The sequence below is a fragment of the Parambassis ranga genome, chromosome 20, assembly GCF_900634625.1.
Source record: "Parambassis ranga chromosome 20, fParRan2.1, whole genome shotgun sequence".
NCBI lineage: Eukaryota > Metazoa > Chordata > Actinopteri > Ambassidae > Parambassis > Parambassis ranga.
Genome location: NC_041040.1, coordinates 3,223,384 through 3,245,635, shown reverse-complemented (window position 1 = coordinate 3,245,635; position 22,252 = coordinate 3,223,384). Strand labels below are relative to the sequence as shown.

Below are 22,252 nucleotides of genomic sequence, written 5' to 3'. Positions count from 1 at the left end.
AACAGTGCAGTTACTTACCAATATAATACCAATATTTCATTTCATTTATTTCCTTTGGATGGATCTAGCCCCGCCCCCTAACGTGACGTGTTGTCTTGCGTAGGCTCGTCCTCCAAACATGTGGGGGGGAGTAGAATTTGAATTAACTTTGCTTATTGAATAAACACAATTAAGTTGTGGCCTTACGTTTATTTACAAACAAAACTCCGATTATATTCTTAAATTGGCATTTATATTAGACAATAAAGGGTTTTATTTAGTTAATTTAGCATATTACATACGCCCCCCCCCCTTTCTCTCACATGGTTTGTTCCGGTCTCGTTCGAAGCTGGAAGCGGGAGGAAGTTGCTGAGGAAGTTGCTGCCTTGTTGATATTCCTCGAAGAACGAAAAGTCAGCAGGTACACTGCAGCAAAAAGCACTCAAAGTATTTACAGCAGCTGTTGAAACACGCGTTGAACGTGTTGTTAAAACCACATTTTTTATATATATATTTCATTTGTGTAGTAATGAAACTGGAAGATAAGCTAGCTAGCTTAGCAACCAGGAGGTTCAAGATGGACGTTAGTTAAAAGCTGTATGAGCTGATGTGTTGTTTCTTGCATCCTCATGTTGTGTTTCACAGGATGGACATGACGACGTGTCTGAAGTCTCTGCTGCTCGCTATCCAGCAGTACAGAGGCAGCAGGACGGTTCCGAACGCAGCGCAGCTACAGAAACAAGTGGAGGTGAGCAAATTCTACTGTGTTCTAATATCTGAAGGCAGATGTGTATACAAGTCCACTTTATGTGTGTTTGTAGGATGTAGCGGGCCTGAAGTGTGACCAGCTGCTGTCCTCGGGCCAGGTTCTGCCCAGTGAATGTGTGAGTGGTCTGGTGGAGCTCGCTGGGAGCCTGAACACCAGCCCTGCACTGACCAGCTCCATCATCTCCCTCCTGGCTCAGTTAGGTAGAGTTTCACACTCAGCCGCATCATAACCTGTTTACTTTGTTTACATCATGTAATAAAATTAAGCAGTACAGAAAATAAACAGACTCCAGATGAAAATGATCTGAGGTGAGGTGTGTGTGTGTCTTCCAGCCTGTGATGATCAAAGTCGGGAGATTTTACACAGCAGCTACAACCTCACCAGCACCCTGGCTGCTGTCATCCACTGTCACAGCAGCACACCCGGAGAGCCTCTGGTGCTGCAGGTGAGTCCCTCACTGCAGACACCCTGTCACATCTCATCTGGACCTGGTAATACCTGTGTTATAACACTGTGTGTTTGTTCCGTGTCTCAGTGCCTGCAGGTGCTGCAGAAGCTCACTTACAACACTCGCACCTTCCAGTCAACAAACTACATCCATGAGCTCATTTCTTTCCTCATGACCAACATGTAAGAACCACACAGGACCATACTCTGACGGCTGATGTTCAGCCTGCAGTAACTGTGTCACTCTGTGTTTTATTGTAGCCAGTCTCACAATGATGACATCATCATGCCATGCCTCGGCCTGATGGCCAATCTTTGTCGTGACAATCATTCAGTGCAGAGTCACATCAAGTCTCTGGTGAGTTCACACCATAAGTAGTCTGTGTGTGGTTCTGAGGCAGCAGCCTTTATGTGACAAATCTCATACACCGAGTGAATGTGTTTTGATTTAAAGGCAGAACAGCTGACTGAACCATCATCAGTTTGTGGCTAATTCTCTTATTTGGGTGTGTCCCTGTAGGACAACGTGAAGCCGTTCTACCGCACGCTGATCAACTTCCTGGCTCATAATAGTCTGACTGTAGTGGTCTTCACGCTGTCCATTCTGGCCAGCCTGACACTGAATGAGAAGGTGGGCGAAAAGGTGAGTGGGAAACAAGCCTGCATTCAAAAATAGCTCAGTAGCTTCATTTTAATAACAGATACACAGTCATGCTACAAACCTACTATGAATATTTATTGTTTTCTAATAATTGCTGTAGTTTTTAATCTGAATGGCAAAAACAACTGTTTGTTCCTGTTTCTGCTTCCTCTTTCATTTCCTTTTGATCTTTTACTCGCATCAAACTAAACGGCGGCTTCGTTAGCTCTTTGATGCCAAGAACATCCACCAGACTTTCCAGCTCGTCTTTAACATCATTGTGAACGGTGACGGTACTCTGACGAGGAAGTACTCAGTCGACCTTTTAGTCGACCTGTTGAAGAACCCCAAAATAGCAGACTATCTAACACGGTACCCACACACACAGTTCCCACGCAGAGGGCACACACACAGTTCCCACACAGTGGGTTTAACCTGAGCTTTATCTGTGTTGTTTTTATCGCTGACAAAGATTTTTCCGTTTGTAGATATCAGCACTTCTCAGCATGCGTGTCTCAAGTTTTAGGACTTCTGCATTCAAAAGACCCAGACTCTGCGGCCAAGGTGAGAGGAGACAGATTTTACACACACACAGACTCACTCACTACACTCCCCCGAAGAGGAAGCAAAAGTTATATTTAAGCATATGAAGCTCTTCAGCTGCAGTGATCATCCTGCCAGAAAATGGCTTTATGGCTGGTTGGTCTCGGGGTATGACGCTCGCTCTTGGTGTGAGCCCTGACACTTTCTTGAATTGCCCCCAGGGGACACATGAAGATTTATAAATATATATAAACCTGAGTCCTGGCAAAATAACATGTCTGAAACACATCTCTTATCTTGATTCATGTGTGTCCTCTGCAGGTGTTGGAGCTGCTCTTGGCCATGTGCAGTGTCTCAGGTCTGCGCTCTCTGCTGTGTGAGGTGGTTTTCAGGCCAGCCGGACCCAAACTCAGAGCTGCAGGCCGCAGACAGGGAGCAGGACTGGATGGTGGACGCAAGGCAGACAGTGGGCTGGCTCTGGTGCAGTGGCTGAGCTCGCCTGTGGAGGGCGCCGAGTCTTGCTCATTGCAAGCTCTGCAGCTGTTGAACGAGCTGCTGGAGGTACGACGAGCCCGCTGTAACACGAGAGACACAGACAGACGCCACAGTGTTCAGAGGTTTCATGCGTCTCCTTCCCCTGTTTTTTCTTGCTTCTCTCCATCCAGGAGGCGCTGGGAGCAGAAAATGTGTCGGACTGGATGCTGAGCTTTGTGGAAATGTTGCTTCCAGTCCTGCTGGAGCTGTTTAAGGGTCTTGATCCTACACAGGGGGACTCTCACCTGCAAAAACACTGCCATCGCATCACACATGTCACCAGCCTGCTGCTCAATATCCTTTCACCTGATGTCTGCCGTTTGTGTGTCAGTGTGTGTGTGTGTGTTAGTGTGTGTTTCCTTTAACTCTTCTACTCTTGTGTATGGAGGACTCCACCAGAGCTTTGGTGTCCCGCCAGGTGAGCGCTCCACTCTGCTTATCCCAGGTTGAATCGCTCCTCTCCTGTTGCCATAGCAACAGCCCCATCACCTGTTCCTCTCCTGGCTCTGACAACAACCTCAGGTTAGAACTAAAGACAAAGATCTGAACACCTCTGCTGAGGTTGCTGCTGCCCTTGTGTGCAGAGGCTGGAAGTTGTGTGTTTCTGTTCAGCCAGGCGTGTGCAGAAGCTGTCCTGAAGACTCTTGAGTTAATGAGCAAACTGAGACAGCAAGTGAAAGACATGGAGACCAGCTTCTACAGGATGTTACAGGTACAAACTTCCCCTCGTGGTTCTTCTTTGTGTGTGGCTGTCATAGTGACCTGAAAGTACTGTGTCATCTGTTCAGGACCAGAGGATAGTGACCCCTCTCTCTCTAGCCCTGACATCACACCACAGAGACCACGTGCAGACCGGCCTCTCTCTGTTGTTTGAAGCCACTCCCCTCCCAGACTTCCCGTCGCTGGTGTGAGTCAAACTTTAAGAAAATGCTGAAACCTCTGCAGATGATTACAGCCCGTCTGGTTGTTGTTGTTGTTGCTGCTCCTGTTGATTTCATCCATGTTTTATTTTCCTTCTTAAGTCTGGGAGAGAGCATCGCCGCAAACAACGCCTACCGCCAGAGGGAGGCTGAGCTGTCCGTCAAGCGTGTTGCAGTGCAAGAAGTCCTGCCTCCCAGGACCAACACCAGCATGCTGGACTCTTCCTGTGGATCCAGCAGGAGTGTCCACAGCCTGGTGGAGAAGATACAGACTGGCCTGGAGGTACAGTTTGTCTGAATTGTTTCTCGTTGGACAGAAATGTGGCTTTGTTAATTATTGTGCTGAGAAACCAAGTGATGGAGTTTCATGCTCTTTCTATGATGTTAACAGTGTTTATATTTCTGTGCAGCTGCAGGAGCAGGTTAAAGACTCACATGTGTCTGAGATCATCGACGTCTATGAACAGAAGCTCTCTACATTTGCTGTGAGTTTTATAAAAGAATGAAAATGTTATTACTTAAATCAGGTTATTGATCATTTCAGCCCTCCTGATCGAGGCTGTTTTATTCATGTATTTCCTGGTGCGTATGCAGATAAATGTTTGTGGTAACTTGTTTTATTTGTCTCTGCCTCTTCATCAGTCTAAGGAGAGCCGCCTCCAGGACCTGTTGGAGGCCAAAGCTCTGGCTCTGTCTCAGGCCGACCGCCTCATCGCTCAGTATCGCTACCAGAGAGCTCAAGCAGAGGCTGAGGTCGGTTGAACATACACCTATCCATTGATTAAATACCCGAGTACTGACCACTAGTCTTGCAGCGATTCTGTTCACTGCATTAGCGCTAAAGTGGCTAGTTAATCAATCAAAATCAATCAGAAAATGATTTGGCCTCTGTTTTGATGAATTGATTAATCCTTTCACTAATCAGAGTTTGAAGATAAATAATGGATTAGAATTGGTGTGTTGATGTTTGTATGTGTGTATTTTTTTATTTTTAAAGGTTTTAAAATATAATAAATACTGGATTTGGTGGTTAAATTCATGATGTAGAATGATAAAACATCCAAGAATTAATTTATTGATATGCATGAAATGTAGTCACAGCGCCACCTACTGACAACAGACAGGCCTGTACACCTCAAAGCCCTCTGTGTAGCTGCAGTCTAGCAGTAACTAGTGAAGCATTCAGAGGTTCATGAGCAGCTGGCTGGGATGGGGGGGGGGGGTGGATGTGGATCAGGTCACAGCTGTACAACAAAAACTGAACACCCTCTGAAGCAGTGCACCGTTTACACAGTAATAAACAATACAAAGAGGATATGAAGAGGCTACATGCAGAACTGAAGAAACATCAGACGACTGGGAGGAAGCTGGGAGTTAACACTCTCGGAGGAAATGTGAAAGTGCTGAGGAGGGCGTGAGAAAAATCATCGGCCATAGAAAAAACCACTACTAAAAAATACTTAGTTTCATTTTCAATGGCAAAATCAATCATTTTTCAATAGCCTCTGTGTCATGTGACCAAGCAACCCCAAACCCCAGCTGACAATAGACACCTGACCTGGTCCTGACTGTTAGGATGTGTGTTTAGGATGAGATGCTTATTAACCGTGTGATGTCTGGTCGAGATCAAGCATGAGCTGTACCAACACACACATGCAGTGTGATGAAAACCCCCCAGAATACACTTAATGCTCTAAATACACATCGTTTACTTCCCCTCCGCAGGCTCGGAAGCTGGGCTGTTTGCTGAAGGATGCTGAGCGCCGGCGGGAGGATCTGCAGGGCGAGCTGAGCAACCAGGTGCTGGAGGTGGAGCGCTCCAAGGCCGACATGGAGGAGCTGCTGCAGCACAACGCCAGGCTGCAGAAGGACTCTGAGGAGCACCAGGCTCTCAAAGGAGCCTACAACAGCCTGCTGAACAGGTCAGAGGCAGCCGCATGAAGAGGCTGTAGTCCCATCACACACTGTGTTCTGACGGACCTTCTCTGTTCAGGTTTAACGAGACCGAGCGGCTGCTGAAGGAGCTGCAGACGGCGCACATCTCCCTCACCAAACAGACCGAAGCCCTGAAGAAGAACCAGGAGTCGCTCCAGCTGCAGCAAGAAAGGTCATCCACGTTTTAACCCTTCTCTGTGACTCATTTTAAGACTTTCAGTGTGCACTGATTCTGCTTCCATCCTGTGTTCAGGATGGCGTCTGCGCTCGAGGAGAAAGAAGAGGAGATCCGATCCCTTCGAACAGACCTGCAGAAGAAAAACGGTGACATCACAGGTCCGTCTGCTGTCGGCACCAGGTCCTAAACTCGGCAGCACTGCAGCTGGGATTTAGAATTCATTCTTCTCTGGGTTCCCATGTGCAGGTCTGCGAGCGGAGCTTCGAGCTGAGGAGGAGAAGGTGAAGGAGCAGGAGCACGACAGGAGAGAACTGGAGGAGACGGTGGATGTTTTACGGAAGGAGCTCAACAAAACGGAGCAGGCGAGAAAGGATGCAAGCATCAAGGTAACAGGAGACAGAACCGCAGCTCCTCATCTGTCTCAATCTGTCTCCTTCATTCTGCTTTACAGTGTCCTTTGTACCTGCTTTTGCTTCTTTGTACTTTTTTGATGACAGTTATTTTGGACCACGTCCTCCTCTGTCAGAGAGTCCAGGTCCTCTCCCACAACATGGCCGCCCTGCTTGATGATTCTGTTGAGTCTGTTGATGTCCCTCACCCTCGTCAGCCAATCCTTTGATCAGATAATAAACCCGACACTGTTTCCCTGCAGGCGTCATCTCTGGAGCTGCAGAAGAGCCAGCTGGAGACGAAGCTGAAGCAGAAGGAGGACGAGCTGAACAAACACTCGGCCATGATCGCCATGATCCACAGCCTCAGCAGCGGCAAGATGAAGAACGAAGTTAACCTGTCGCTGTGAGCGGCGCTCCACCGTTCAGATGAGGGACACAGGAAAAAGTAGATTTTTAAACTTTAATGAACTTCATGAACTATAACAGGAGGACTTTTTAACTTCAGTGATGCTTTTAAACCTAATAAATGAACTGTTTTAAGCTTATTTTTAACGTTGACGTATGTTGAAATGCATTTTATGTATTTGTGTGGTGTGTGTGTGTTCTTATTGATTTGTAAATAAATGACGGTCCTGGATGAATGAATGTTTGTGTGTGTACACGCTGTCTGAGCCTGCAGGAATAATCCATACAGATGAAGATGCCTCATCAACAGGTAAGATGATGCTTCATTCAGAGAATCCAGAAAGATTTCAGACCCCTCTGCACAATTTTCCATCAGTGACATGATATGAAGTCCTGTCTTGAGCTGTGATTGTCTCTCTGAGCTCAGAGACGGCAGACATGTGATGGAGCTCAGAAACAGGAGGAGGACCATCACAGCAGCTCCTCACCCACATTTCTGTCACTTTATGATCAAAGTGTTTTATTTTAAAGTGTGTTACAGTGTGCCAGAGGTGGCTTTGGGATTATTACTGATCAAAAATCATTTTTAGAGTAAAAGATATTTCCATTAATTTACATACAGTATAGCTGCAATAAAGGAATTTCAAAATAAAGGCTTAAAATATGTGTTGAGGAATTTAATCATGGTGGTTCATTGTTTTTCTTTTAAAACTCTTAAAAAACACCTTCCAAATGAGCGATAAAGACAAATTCTTCAAATATTTTTTTTTTAAATGTTTTTTTTTTTACCCCAAAGTCATCAAATAATCTGGAAAGTGATCACTTACAGACACACTTTATATAAAAAAGAACATTTTTCATGGGATTAAAACAGATTGTAATCTGAAAGAATGACTCGTTGTGATGTTGTGAGTCTGTGTGACCCTCTGTTTCCCGTACAGACTGGAGGTGACTGCAGCCGCCGCCTGTCTATTTTCTCCTCGGTGTGTGTCTGCAGCTGCTGCCTGTCGCTCAGAGTTCTGGCAGAAAGTCGGGGGTGAAAGGAGTCCGGACTCATGTCAGCCATGGAGCTTCAGCGTGCAGCACTGCTCACTGTGTCCCTGCTCACTCTGCTCTCATCTGGTGAGTTTTTATTTTCTGGTTTTTATTTGTATGCTGAACCAAATGCACAAATTAGACGCTTAAACTCTTCAGTAATAACAGCTCCTCTGTGAGTTCTGTGACGTCTTTAGTCTTTAGTCTATGCCTGAACTCACTTCTGATTGATTATAAACCAGTCAGTTTCTTTCCATCATGTTTTTTAGAGTGGTGGTCTGAATGTGTGAACGTGGACTTTCCACTGTTGTATAGACAGAATAACACATCTCAGAGAACAGCCTGATCAAAGACGGAATAGGTGCAACTTCAGGTTTAAAAGAAAAGCTGGTGGCAGCTGTAAAATGTCACCAGTGACTGTAGCAGTGAGGAGCTTCAGTGACCAACAGCCAACATGGCTGCATGCTGTCGGTGTGTAGACGGGAAATGTCCGCCCGTCACAGCAGCTGTGATACACTGAAACACGAGAGGCCTGAGGGCATTCACACACACTCAGTGTTTTCCTGTGTGTGTGTGTGTGTGTGTGTGTGCTTTATTTACAGTTTATTTATATGACTGTGAGTGTTAGCCGGACAGGTTCAGATGGAAGGTTCATGCTCGACCTTGGAAACATTTAGTGACTGTTGTGAAGTTTACACAGGATCCTCTTCAGCCGATCTGGATCTGAGACCTGGATCAGATCAGACTGCTCCTGAACTGTCTCCTGAGAGGATGTGCTTGTCCCTGATCTATAAATTAAAGAGGAACCCTGACATGTTTAATGTTGGGTAGTCCTCAGGCCTGCGGAGCTTTGATGGAGCTGTGCATTCTGTGTGTGTGTCAGGGTGCTGGGGCAGGAACGAGGAGGAGCGTCTGATCAACTACCTGTTCAAGGAGAAAGGATACAACAAAGAGCTGCGGCCTGTTGAGCGGCAGCAGGACGCCGTGGACGTTTACCTCGCCCTCACGCTCTCCAACCTCATCTCTCTGGTGCGGAGCGGTGTCTGTGTTTTATTTCCCTCTCGGTCTGAGCTGAAGCGTGACGTGTGTCTTTGTCCTTCTTCTGCAGAAAGAAGTGGATGAGACGCTGCTGACCAACGTGTGGATCGACCACGTACGTACAAGTTCATTTGTTTCCCGCTCATTTGAATGCTCTGTGTTTCTGAGTGTGTTCTGTGTTCTGACAGACGTGGACGGACTACAGACTGTCCTGGAATGTCACAGAGTTTGATGGCATCGAGATGCTTCGCCTGCCGTCCAGCATGGTGTGGCTGCCAGAGATTGTGCTAGAAAACAAGTGAGAGTTTTTCATTTTTTGTCACATCTGGAACAAACAGGCTCCACTGCTGGAAGGCAAAGAGCCTTCTTGTGATTTTAAGACCTCCATCTTTCTGTCCTCCTCTTCAGCAATGACGCCCAGTTCCAGGTGGCCTACTACAGCAACGTGCTGGTGGATCCTGATGGTCTCTGCTACTGGTTACCTCCCGCCATCTTCCGCTCTTCCTGCTCCATCAATGTCAACTTCTTCCCCTTCGACTGGCAGAACTGCACGCTCAAATTCACGTAGGCCAGAAATCACTGATGTTTACATGTTAACATCCTTTAAGAGTATCTGTACCACAGCAGCTCATCCTGTCCGGTTCTCCTGCAGCTCCCTGACCTACAATGCCAAAGAGATCCGGATGCTTCTGAAAGAAGAGGCGGATGAATCTAGCAAGTGGTTGGTGGAGTGGATCATTATCGACCCTGCTAGCTTCACAGGTAATCATCATCATCATACAAACGTGACCTGTGGAGCTCCCCCTCCTCTCCAGCAGTGACCTCTGACTTTGTTTCTCGCTGCCGTCGGCAGAGAACGGCGAGTGGGAGATCATCCACCGGCCGGCCAAGAAGAACACCTACAAACACATTCCTATGGAGAGCAACAAGCACCAGGACATCACCTTCTACCTCGTCATCAAGCGCAAGCCTCTCTTCTACATCGTGAACATCATCATCCCCTGTGTGCTCATCTCCTTCCTGGCCTCGCTCGTCTACTACCTGCCCGCCGACAGTCAGTGCACGTTCCTCCTTCACTGCTGCTGTTTCTGTTGAGCTATGGTTGCAATGAAAACATATGAAACTAATGAACATGTTATTTTATAACCTCATATAATGACGATCAAAGGTTAATGCTGCAAAAAGTGGCAACAATAACACAGTAACTATTTTTATTTATGAATTTATTCAAAATATAAAGAAAAAAAAGTAAATTCTCAAATCTAATCACTATTGCATCAGTGTTTAAATCCTCGATCAGCGAGCAGGTCCACAGTCTGGTCTGTGTGCAGGCGGTGAGAAGATGACTTTGTCCATCTCGGTGCTGCTGGCTCAGTCCGTCTTCCTGCTGCTGATCTCTCAAAGGCTTCCGGAAACGTCCATGTCGGTTCCTCTTATTGTGAAGTGAGCGAAGCTGCCCCTTGTTCAGTTTGTGGAGCCGGTTTGAGTCGCAGCTTCATGGTTGTTGTTTTGTTTCTCAGGTATTTGATGTTCATCATGGTGCTGGTTACAGTGGTGGTGTTGAACTGCGTGGTCGTCCTCAACCTGCACTTCAGGACGCCGAGCACACACGTCATGTCAGAGTGGACCAAAAAGGTAACACACACACACACATGAAAGTCCCAGACCACGTTCTAAACGAGTGTCTCTGTGCAGTTTTTCCTTGAGCGGTTGCCGCGGATCCTGCGTATGTCCCGTCCTGCAGAGGCGGAGCCTTACTGGGATGGAGCGTTGCCACGGCGATCCAGCTCTGTGGGTTACATCGCCACGGCAGAGGAGTACTACAGCGTCAAGTCCCGCAGCGAGCTGATGTTTGAGAAGCAGTCGGAGAGGCACGGACTGATGACGCGGACCACGCACGCCGCAGGTACGACCAGGAACATCAGTTATATCCATGAAGGCTCTCAGACATCCAGGTCAGCTTCATGAAGGCTGGAGCATCTGGACTTGTAGAGTTCTCTTGAAGGCCCTAAATACAGAACTCACTGAATTCAATCATGTTATACTAAAAGTGTGTGTCTGTGTGCAGTGGTGAAGCCTCAGGAAGACGGTGGAGTGACAGATCAGCTGTACGCAGAGATCAAGCCGGCGGTGGACGGAGCGAATTACATCATCAAGCACATGCACAACAAGAACGACTACAACGAGGTGAGACAGGGCGACAACAGGAGGCTGGTTCCTCTGAAGAATGTTGACTTGTATGCAGATCTGAGTTCAGCCTTTCAGTGCTGTTTACGTCCTAGAAAATGATCCTAAGCTGTTGAGTCTTGTCAGCAGCCGTGACCTGACCTTCTCCCTGCTGCCCGTCTTCACAGGAGAAGGATAACTGGAGCGGCATCGCCCGCACGGTGGACCGCCTCTGCCTCTTCCTGGTTACCCCGGTGATGATCCTCGGTACCATCATCATCTTCCTGATGGGAATCTGCAACCACCCTCCTCATCTCCCCTTTAAAGGAGACCCGTATGACTACCAAGAGGACAACCCACGCCTGCTGTAACACACACACACACACACACACACACACACACTTTGTGGTGAGCTTTATTTTCATTTTCCAGACTTGTATCTAGTGGCTGCAGTGAACTTATCATGTTAATTTAACATTTGTGTTGTAGAAATAAACATTTAAACTCACATATCTTTGATTTTTATTTTTTGTCTCAGATGTTTTTCTTTTATTTATTAATTCAGTATTTGTTCCTTATTGTGAGTCCTCCCTGTGAAACAATCAGCAAAATGGCCTCTAGTTTAAATATTCTTCACTTTATTGATTAATGAATTGTAGTTTAAACACATACATGCTCAGTGTGTGATGTACATGAAAAAACATGTGCTAAAAAGTCAAAACTGTGTGTTGCAGCGCCATCTGCTGCTTCAACGTCAACAAGACAATCATCACCATCGTGGTGGAATGTAACTAAGTATTTGTACTTCTTTACTGTTCTTAAGTAAAGTTTTATGTATTTGTACTTTACTTAAGTAAAAATAATAGTGCATACTTTAACTTTACTGCACTGCTGGACTGATGTGAGGTCAGCCTCTGCATGGAGGTGGTGTCACGCTGCCAGCTGTGTTTCTAGAATGAGCCTCAGTCATTATTGTACATCTCTGCATTCAGACTGTTTTTGTTCAGTGTCCAGACGTCTTCATTTTACCAGCAGAGCTCTGAAACAGACTCAGATTGTTCACATTGTGTTTTCTTCTTTGTTTCCTACAAAGATGAAACAACATGCACCTGTTGTGTTACGGAACAGGCCCTTTAGGTTTTTGTTTTAGTTGTTTTGAGGGTTCGGTTTGGTTGTTGTCACCCCTCTGTTTTGTGTGGACCTGCTCCCTTACGTCGACGTGATGACGACAGAGCGACCCCGGCGCCCGCTGACTGGCTGGGCAAGAGGATTACTGGACCAATCAGCGGGAGGACCGGGAGCTTCTGAAGACGACGCTCCTTCGAGGCGGCTGTGTTGTTGTACGCTGTCCGCCCGACTGTCGCCAGATTGGGCGGGTCTCCGCTTCATTTAAACACATTGGGCTGGAAAAAATAACCCTGTGCGGGTTAGGGGTGGGCGATACTGAAGATTTCAGTATCGATCCGATACCAAGTAAATACAGGGTCAGTATCGCCGATACCAATACCGATACCGATACTTTTACTTTGAAATTTCATGATCATAAATAATCATTTTTTTGCCTTCTTTTTTGCCTTTAAATAGATTATCGTGATTAGCAGAATAATAATACACAAGAAACATTTGTTAAGTAAATCAAGCTGCAAACAAAAGTGCAGAACTGTTTGAAATTTTAACTTCACAATCATGTCAGCAATGCTCCTTGTGACAGCCATGGCTCTTTGTGAATCATGTAGGTGAAACAGCATGACTAAGATACTTTTATAAAAGTTTAACACCTATCTGCATGGAGCCTAAATATGAAGAATAAAGATCCGTCAACAGTTATCACCAAAGCATAATCATATTAATCATACTGAAATACATATCATTATATAAACTGTGGTGATATGATGACTGTTCAGTCATTCTGCTAAAACTGCAGGTCTTATTACTGCACTCAGAAAGACAATATTAATTCATGCTGCAGATTACTGAATCTAAACCTTCACTTTTTTAAATCATCTACCTGGATATTTATGAGTGTTTTGCAGTAAAGCCTTTGTCAGTGACCACTGTCTCTGGTTCATGTTTGGGGATCTGCCTCTTCCTCCTCCCTCTGTTTACTCTGCAGCTCGAGGTCTTTGGGCTCTGCTGCTTTATGTTTGTGTAAATGAGTTGTGTTTCCACAGCGGCAGGTCGCTTTCCGTCACACCTCACAAGTAGCAGTTTCTTCTTCTCGTCTGTCGCTGTGAAATAACTCCAAACAGCGCTCCTCTTCCTCTCTGCTGTCTCCAGCACGCTAGCTGCACTTTACAGCCAATCAGGAGCTCCGTCTGCTCCGGCCGAGTGGAGAAGGAGGGGGAGGGGTGGAGTGTGCCTGCGCACTGAGCAGAGTGAGAGAGGAGCGCTGTCTGCACCGCGAGTAAAGTTGCTGAAGATATAGAAGAGAAACTTCCACAGAAATATCGATCTAATCACGCCAGTATCGAGTAATTACTGATCCTAACGTTGGTATCGATACTATCGATATTTAGATCGATTCGCCCACCCCTAGTGCGGGTTCGTAAATTTTGGGCTGCTTTTGACAGCATTTGGCTGGTTTTTAGGAAATATTACAGTTTTTATTTTATGCAAAAAATAAAAGTCATTTGATTAATTTAAATAAAACCGGCACTGTCCTCCCCCTCATATTATGATGACTGTGAATAATCGTAAAGTTGCTCGTAAAGTTGTGTGTGTGTGTGTGTGTGTGTGTATGTGTGTCTAGCGCTACGCTGAGGCTGGTTGGTGTTACTCCCCCTTCCCTACCCGAGCTGGGTCCTAAGAGTTAACTGATTTATTTAAAACGATCCTTCCAAACTTCTGTAATATGTCCACACTCAGCCTGTGAGCGCTGTACAGTGGGCGGAGCTCCTTCTTCCTGGAACTACACAACATGGAGGAAGAATTGAAACTGAAAGTGACTTTGTTCAGTCTCCATTTGAGTGAAGAGCAGCGGACAGAGAGCTGAAGGCGGAAGCTGGGTGAGTTTAAACTTCATGTTTCTTAGAGCTGTTGTTGTTGTTGTTTGTCAGCGTGAGCGTGGACAGCAGACTGCTCGTGTTGGCTGTGTGTCTGTGTGTCTGGTTGTGTGTGTCTGTGTGTGTCAGGAAGTGCGCAGTTCAGGCCTCCTGTGTGAGTCCAGGCCTCCTGTGTGAGTCCAGTAGTGTTGGGAGGTTCGACTCTTTTTACTGACTCAAATCAGTTACTCTCGAACCCTCACGTGAACGAATCTTATTGTGAGTCATTTCGTTCATTTTTACAGCCGGTTTCGCCGTGTCCCTCTGTAGTATAGTGCCGCGCATTGATATGGGACAAAGTATAATAAGTATAACTACCACAAGCAATTCAAAGCATGTGAAAACATAAGAGGGCAAATACACACCACGGTACAGTGACTTCTGTCCTGCATCCTCCCTGCCAGTGTTGTTTAACAGTGCCACAGTGACTAGGTAGCTGTCACGTGACAAATGAACGAGAGTGTACTGCTTCACACACACATGAGCTGTGAACGAGAACGAATCTGTGCAGCCTGTGGAGCTTGTCACGTGACAAATGAACGATGAACGAGAACGAGGAGGAGAACGAATCTACAGCTCTGATCCGTGCAGCCTGAGCAGCCTATCACGTGACAAATGAACGATGAACGAGAACGAGGAGGAGACCTGCTCAGACCTTCGTTGTTTGTGTTCTGATTTAACCCTGACAGTGTCAGGCTGACACCTAATGTAAATGTTGGGGGATGGGTGGCGGTTGGGTCACAGCCCCCTATGGATGACAGTAGCGCTCAATTTGTGGCACAGGATCACGTCACTCCTAATAGCCCACTCTTAATCGACATTAAAATGTAACAAGGTGAAAAGCGTTCTCATGAGAGTCAAACAATTGCAACTTTTCACACCCTTTCATGCCAGACATCAACAATTAACTCAGGCAGTGGAAAACAATGTATCAATAACAACGGCAACTCGCGACGTTAATCAGATTCGCACTGCTGAACCAACACCGGCATGTGCCGTGACAGAACTCCAGTGAACTCCGTGTTGCGCTGTCAAAGTGTAAACGCTGACAGACAGAGTGACAAAGTGGTCTTTAAACGAAGATGCACACTTCCACCTCTTTTTCTCATTCAATGCTAAACAGTTATGTGTCTGTCAGACAGACTGAAGGGGATACCGCATCAGCAGAGCAGGGTTATGCACAGATTAGTTTAGGACAGGTAAACGTATTATAATAATAATATTTCTCATTAAATGAACACAGATATGTGCAGCAGAGTGGATGAAGTACATGAACTATTAAAGTTTAACATGATTAAATTAATATGATTCAATTTAATAAAATGGTTACATATGATTTCATGACTGGATAATGTACTATTATATTTATTATTTAATGGCAGAGTATAACACAAAACATGATGTCATTTTAGAAAGCATTTATTTACAAACACACTTTACATTATATACACAATAACACTACACATCAACAACAAGCAAAGACCATTAATTATAATTTCATGAATACATAGCGTTTGCCTGGTGTCACATGACAAATTGAGGAGCGTCAGATATCAGACATTCATTTCCTTGTTTGTTTCTGAGTCCACAGCCCCGCAGCTGAGCTTCAGCTCTCGCGTGACAAATGAGCAATCCGGAACGATTCGTATGAACGATTCGTATGAACGATCTGTGAACGAGTCGCAAGTTCCTTTGCTGATCATTTGCTGCTGGCCAATTGGCACACAGCCTGAGTGGCTTGGCCGTCACGTGACAACAGAACGAAGATCCGGGGGCTACCGCGACTCAGGAACGAATCATATCTGTTTCCTGTCCTGCCAACTGAGCTTTATGCGGCTGCCTGCCATGTAGCGAAAGAACGAATCACTCACTGAGGGGACTCGTTACCCCGATTCATATAAAAGATTCGTTCATATCGAACGAATCGTTCACGAGCAACACATCACTAGAGTCCAGGCCTCGAAGCCTCAGGACCCTTCAGACGGGTTCAGGCCGTTTACACACAGCAGGTGTTTAGAAACACGACGTTTGCTTCGTTTTCTAAAATAACATCGTTCACAGCATAGATTGAAAAGTGTCTGTTCACATTAACCCGCTTAAACCCGCTAAGAGCCCGGGCAGCGGGTGGAGGAAGGAGGAGGAGGAGTGTGAGCAGGCGGTCTCCCGGGGCAGCATCACACAGGGGGCGGCACGAGCAGTTGGAAGAAATATCTGCCGGTGGTTTTCTATATTACAGATCACTGTGTGGAGAATTGGCAAATTAGCGCCCCCTGCAGTCTGCAGGCGTCCCTGATGCTGAAAAGCTGTGAGAGGAGGGGAGGGGGCGGGGGACAGCTCACCTCTGGGTCTCCAAACAGAACAGACAGGGAGAGAAGGAGGGAGGTCTCACTCTGTCCTGATAGCGTGCGTCTGCTTCACTGCGTGTTTGTGTATAGCAGCGTGAATGATCGAAGGAGTGAGAGCTCTTACTGTTAAGATCTTTTAACAACACGGAAGTTTTGGGGCCAAACCGGACAGACAGCAGAGCTGCAGGCAGAGAGACAGAGGACTGTAGTCTGATGCTGGACTGAGAGTCTGATGCTGGACTGAGAGTCTGATGCTGGACTGAGAGTCTGATGCTGGACTGAGAGTTTGATGCTGGACTGTGTTTTCGTAACGTCCATCCATGATGCTGCTCTGGCTCGTGGGTCAGTGAACAAGTTAAGTCCATAAATAAGTCCGTCCATCAGTGACAGGCTGATTAACGTTAAACTAAAGTAAGAATACTGCTCACTCTCAGCTGGGTTATGAGTTAAATACAGGGTAAAAAGTGGGAGTGATTATTTTTCATCCATTCAGCCTCTCTTCACTGGCCCACAGCCTGGACCATCACACAGGTTTAAAAATCACTAGTTGTCCAAAGTGTTACACATCTCAACCTTTATGCTGCTTATTAAAATCTGAAAGCTCTATCACTGTAACAAAGAATTATATTTATGTATAAAATGCAGTCCTATTGTAGTACAGGGAAATATTTTCGTTTAGTCTGAATAACAAGGACATATGTTTGATCTAGTCCAACTGTAGTGCTCTAGTTTACATACATATGTTAGTTTAATTAAAAAATATAGACAATGGGGAATTTATTTTTATACCATTTATCATATTATCCATTTTGCAACCTGTCATGTTTGTTTTCTCTCTCTCTCTCTCTCTCTCTCTCCCTCTCTCTCTCTCTCTCTGTCTCTCTCTCTCTCTCTCTCTCTGTCTCTCTCTCTCTCTCTCTCTGTCTCTCTCTCTCTCTCTCTCTCTCTGTCTCTCTCTCTCTCTCCCTCTCTCTCTCTGTCTCCCTCTCTCTCTCTCTCTCTCTCTCTCTCTCTCTGTCTCTCTCCCTCTCTCTCTCTCTCTCTGTCTCTCTCTCTCTCTCTCTCTCTCTCCACACTCAGCCTGTGAGTGCTGTACAGTGGGCGGGGCTCCTTCTTCCTGGAACTACACACTCAGTCTAACTGACTCAAAACTGAAAGTGACTTTGTTCAGTCTCCATTTTGAGTGAAGAGCAGCGGACAGAGAGCTGAAGGTGGAAACTGGGTGAGTTTAAACTTCATGTTTCTTAGAGCTGTTGTTGTTGTTGTTGTTGTTGTTTGTCAGCGTGAGCGTGGACAGCAGACTGCTCGTGTTGTGTGTGTGTCTGTGTGTGTCAGGAAGTGCGCAGTTCAGGCCTCATGTGTGAGTCCAGGCCTCCTGTGTGAGTCCAGGCCTCCTGTGTGAGTCCAGGCCTCGAAGCCTTACGACCCTTCAGACGGGTTCAGGCTGTTTAAACACAGCAGGTGTTTAGAAACACGACGTTTGCTTCGTTTTCTAAAATAACATCGTTCACAGCATAGATTTAAAAAAGTGTCTGTTCACATTAAAGGTCGGGTAGGAGATTTCATTCTGATGCACTTTTTGTTAAATTAAGCTGGATCCATACTCCGCGAGAACAGAGAACTCCCTCCCCCCTGCGACGTTACTCCCACAAAATGACGTCATTTTTTTTTTTTTTAATCTCGGACCGCCCGTTGTGCAGCGCTGTCAGACACATGGCCCGGGCAGAACTTCTCTCAAGGCTGTGTGTCAACCATGCTGTAATTGGTCGGAATTTATTGCGGGCGTGATGAATGTGGAGAAGGTAAGAGCTTCTTCAGGTGCAGAACACACAGAAGGAGGAAGCACAGTGACGATGGACACTTTAGATGAGCAGCTGCAAACAGCTCCTGGAAGGAGAAACACAACACACAGACGAGAGAGTCTGTACAAAAGGTGGCGATAAAAACTAATCCCAGTATTGATCACGGTGTTACAGCGGCTCGCGCACATTAAACACCGGGAGACGGGATGTATTATTGCAGACAGTCATCCACGCGTTCACAGAGTTAAACTCACACAGACCAGAGGTCTGCTACAGTCAGCTGCAGTGATCTTCTATCTGTTGTCAGCTGTGCGCCCTCTTCCCTGAACATTATCAGCTCGTTAGGCCAGGTAACCACGACTAGTGATGGGTTTTCGAGGCTTTGTTGAAGCTTCGACACCTGATTCAAGAAAAAGGTTCATTACTCGAGGCTTAAATGACACAGTGCTCGAGTAGGACATCTAGTGGTGAATAAAATGCATTGCAGTGTGTGTTATTGGTTCATGGATTGTTTGGGATTTGAATCGCCGTGCAGTCTCGTTCGACTACACTACATGGCTGACACAATAAAATACATTAAACTTTCAGTTTCACTGCACACAATTGTTACAAAGTTACATTTGAAGTGGATACATAATAATTAGGGCTAATCAAACATCATGATGAATCCGATTAAAATGTTTAACACAATTAAAGCATTTGCGGCGGAGAACAAGGCTGGATGGTGGTGTAGGGGAATCATTGTCGGTTTGGGTGCGAGCGGTTCCGGGTTCAAAACTTATGATACGTGAATCAGCAAGAGGTCCTCCACACACACACACAAGAGAAACGTGATCAATAACTTTTCTTCTACTAAAATGTACACAATGACAAATTGCGATTAACTGAGTTTAATGCTATGAAATTCTTAGATATAAATATTAAAAATAAATGTGAATCGTTTGCATCTAAGTAATATATTTAACTCATATTTAAAGAATCTCAAGAGTTTGATTGCTTTGCAGCAATCAAACTGATAAATGTATCAATGTAGCTAATATATTTCACTATCTAACTGATTGATCTATTACTATATATTGATATATAGTCATATCACTGAACACACCCGATCCCACCAAGCGATTCACAACCCGATCCAATCACATGACTCGTATGCTGCTCGAAGCACTCAACTGCTTCAAACGTCACTGAAGTGGTTCAAACGTCACTCGTCACGTGACCGAGGCAAGCCTCGGCACAGTGGTTCGAAACAATTGCTTCATGAGCTACCGCGCATGTGTCGGAGCCTCGGGTGTCAGAGGACCATGCTTAACCACGACTGTGCTCACAATTTACAACACAACTGCATTGTCAACCTTTTGTGTGTGACGTGTGCTGCATAGGAGGGCCGTATGAGGAGTTCTGCACATACACGTCTCGCAGAGTATGGTACCTCCGTGCCGAAATTAACTTTTTTTTACTCTTACCACCCGTGGAGCGAGTTCTCTGTTCTTTGTTTTCTGTTCTCGTGGAGTATGGAGCAGCCTTTAGTGTAACTTCTCTTTACAATCCGATAGCAACCGATTAGTTCGGCAGTTTCTCATTAAAACGAAGAATATGAATCATCTGAAGCTATAAAACACTAAAAACATCAGCCAATCCTCCGGGTGGACCCTGTAGGAGTATTGGCTGGTTGTCACTCTCTTCCTGCTCTGTGCACCAGAGAGGTACGTGCATAATGGCCGAAGTCACAGACCGCAGCTCGTCTTCAGGTAATGCGCGTCCATGTGGTTGGGAGGCGTGGCTTCGGGGTGAGCTCTGAGAGAAAGGGGGGTGTGTTTACTTTGGAAATCTGGCTGACTCTCACTGAGTTTTCAAAATCTCCTACCCTACCTTTAACTCACTTAAACATGCGTCATGAGTCATCATTACTACGCTAGGCCTGTGGGTGGCGGTGGAGGCAGAAGGAGAAAGGAGAAATCAGAAGCCTCACCGCTGTCAGAAGTTGTTCCTAACATGTTCCTAACATCTGTATCAAATGCAAACACTTAAAAAGTGCTGACACCAACTGAAATGCAAACACTACCCGGAATGCTTCCATCACTAGACTACAGCTGCTCTGGCAGCCGTACTACACAAAAAAAAGGTCGCACCAACTGACACACAGACTGCCGCAAACTCCGTTTTTGTCAGTTAAAATGCGGAGTTTTCCAAAATCTCTACTTTTGCCGGAGTTTGCCAGTGTCTCCTGGTCACACACTCTGCCTGTGACGCCGCCACAAATTTGACCCTTTGCCAACGCACAGGACATTAACGTATTTATGCCTGTATCTCCCACATACTTCATCCTGTGGAGTAACATGGGAGAGATTACATGAGAAGATAGGGGAGGAGGCGGCTGCTACTCCCGCAGACCGCAAGGAGTGCAAGGACCCGCTTTTATCACCTTTTTTTTTAATCATCCTCTCTCTTCACTCACCCACAGTTATTAAAATGACTGGTTGCCCATAACTGGTTGTGTGTACACTGATGGTTCTGATGGTTGAAACCTGGAGCAGCTGAACCCAGCTCCTCTGTTTGTTGTTCACAGGTTAGAAACCAGCTCAGTGCAGAAAAGTTGACTGTTACAGTCTCTGAGTGATCCTGGTTCAGGTCTGAGACTGACTGAAGATGGATGACTGTGTGGAGGAAGAGGAGGGCAGAGCAGGACCACCAGGATCCATATGTGAGTCTATGAGGAGTGACTGGTCCAAAGATCTTCCTCCTCCACTCTTCAGTGCTGAACCTGGATCATCAGATCCAAGGTAAGAGTCCTGCTGCTGAGTCCTGTATGTGTCTCATGTGAATCTCTTCTGTCCCTGATGTTACAGAGCAGGGGTATTGAATTAAAAGTCACTGAGGACCAGTTATTCAAATTTCTCCAAGTAAAAGGTCAGAACCGATGTCCAACTTGTGTCTTACAGCCTTCCCCATGTCCCCATTTTCATATGGTTCAACAATATTTATTGTAAATTTTCAATGCAGGAAATGTTTAACTGGGTGCACAGCGAGCTCGTTTACCATAAATTAAAATAGTCCCAGACAAATACATTTGAGGCCTTTAATTCAGATTAAAGAAAACAGAACCTTCAGAATAAAACAATTAAAAAAGTGCAAACAGAGCCGAATAACCCTTGTTTCTCTTTTAAAGAGGTCCCAGTCTAAACAATTGAAGGCCTCTCATACACCAAAAGCTGGGCATTATCAGTAACATCTGTAGACTCATCAATGACCAAAGACAGACATGGTGCACTCTGAATAGCTGCATCAAGCTGCAATCACCTGCTAATATTTCTGATTTTGTGGTCAGCAACAGCGTTGATGCACTGTCCCATCACTAAAAGTATTTTTTATGATGTCCCAAAATCTACCATACCTTTAGTTAAGATTCATTTGCACGTTGCTGGGCTGTTAATGTATGCATGATGAGTCCCGTACATTTGTCAAACTGGGCTTGCAGTTCTGTTATGTTGTGTGCCTTCAGCTTGGACTTCAGGAGATAACTTTGCTCAAAAGTGCTGTGCTTTGTTTCGTAGTTGCCACTTTTCATTAATGCCACAGAGCATATGAGACACACTCGGTTTGAACTGCTTGACTGGCGTAAGAATAAAAAATAAATAAAATAAATGAATATATTTCTCTGTTTTCCCCGTCTCTCCCTCTCTGCTCATCAGGAGTAACAGTGTCTGCCATCTGGCCCCACGACAGTCAGAAAAAATACTCTGTAAAATGATCTGTTCGTGTGAATTTATCAAATTGGTCACGGATCCAGACACAACCATCATTCGGTCCAGCATTTGGTGAAGCCTGTCATAGAGGTTCAGAGTCAGAGTTTAAAGAAGAGGACTGTTATTAAACCATCTGATCATCAGATGATCAGTCCTTCATGTGTTTAGAGAGACTTCACTGATTGATCCATGTGAACAGAAACATTTGTGTTTGCAGACACAGAGGACCAGGATCCATCTGTGAGTCTATGAGGAGTGACCGGTCCAAAGATCTTCCTCCTCCACTCTTCAGTGCTGAACCTGGATCATCAGATCCAAGGTAAGAGTCCTGCTGCTG

The 22,252-nt window shown here is 45.6% G+C and overlaps 3 protein-coding genes across 9 annotated transcripts in view; all 3 read left to right on the top strand.

The window, feature by feature from the left end:
* The window catches only part of LOC114452823 (NLR family CARD domain-containing protein 3-like), a 1,046,161-nt gene that overhangs the window by 896,199 nt on the left and 127,710 nt on the right, over positions 1-22,252 (top strand). For 5 of the 7 annotated variants that reach the window (XM_028432279.1, XM_028432278.1, XM_028432277.1 and 2 more), the window contains exons 1-4: positions 13,885-13,986; positions 17,448-17,589; positions 20,739-20,952; positions 22,133-22,234. The exons of the other annotated variants lie outside the window; for them this stretch is intronic. In XM_028432279.1, the coding sequence (XP_028288080.1) occupies positions 20,819-20,952; positions 22,133-22,234 (236 nt within the window). In that variant the 5' untranslated portion in view covers positions 13,885-13,986; positions 17,448-17,589; positions 20,739-20,818. Of the gene's footprint in view, positions 1-13,884; positions 13,987-17,447; positions 17,590-20,738; positions 20,953-22,132; positions 22,235-22,252 lie in introns of those variants that run through there. 7 annotated transcript variants of the gene reach the window in all.
* cip2a (cellular inhibitor of PP2A) lies at positions 342-6,925 on the top strand. Its single transcript, XM_028432313.1, has 22 exons — positions 342-400; positions 625-727; positions 801-948; positions 1,081-1,193; positions 1,284-1,378; positions 1,457-1,553; positions 1,716-1,838; positions 2,062-2,207; positions 2,324-2,399; positions 2,700-2,939; positions 3,044-3,206; positions 3,287-3,434; positions 3,525-3,624; positions 3,701-3,819; positions 3,935-4,115; positions 4,243-4,317; positions 4,475-4,585; positions 5,558-5,754; positions 5,826-5,939; positions 6,021-6,103; positions 6,192-6,331; positions 6,598-6,925. Exons 2-22 carry the CDS (start codon positions 626-628, stop codon positions 6,742-6,744), a joined length of 2,718 nt encoding a protein of 905 aa, XP_028288114.1. The 5' UTR covers positions 342-400; position 625; the 3' UTR covers positions 6,745-6,925.
* Positions 7,713-11,433, top strand: chrnd (cholinergic receptor, nicotinic, delta (muscle)). The gene is made up of 12 exons (XM_028432366.1): positions 7,713-7,864; positions 8,661-8,806; positions 8,886-8,930; positions 9,004-9,113; positions 9,224-9,379; positions 9,468-9,577; positions 9,669-9,869; positions 10,147-10,258; positions 10,336-10,450; positions 10,511-10,721; positions 10,884-11,002; positions 11,170-11,433. The coding sequence occupies exons 1-12, from the start codon at positions 7,798-7,800 to the stop codon at positions 11,350-11,352; spliced, it is 1,575 nt and encodes a 524-aa protein (XP_028288167.1). The 5' UTR covers positions 7,713-7,797; the 3' UTR covers positions 11,353-11,433.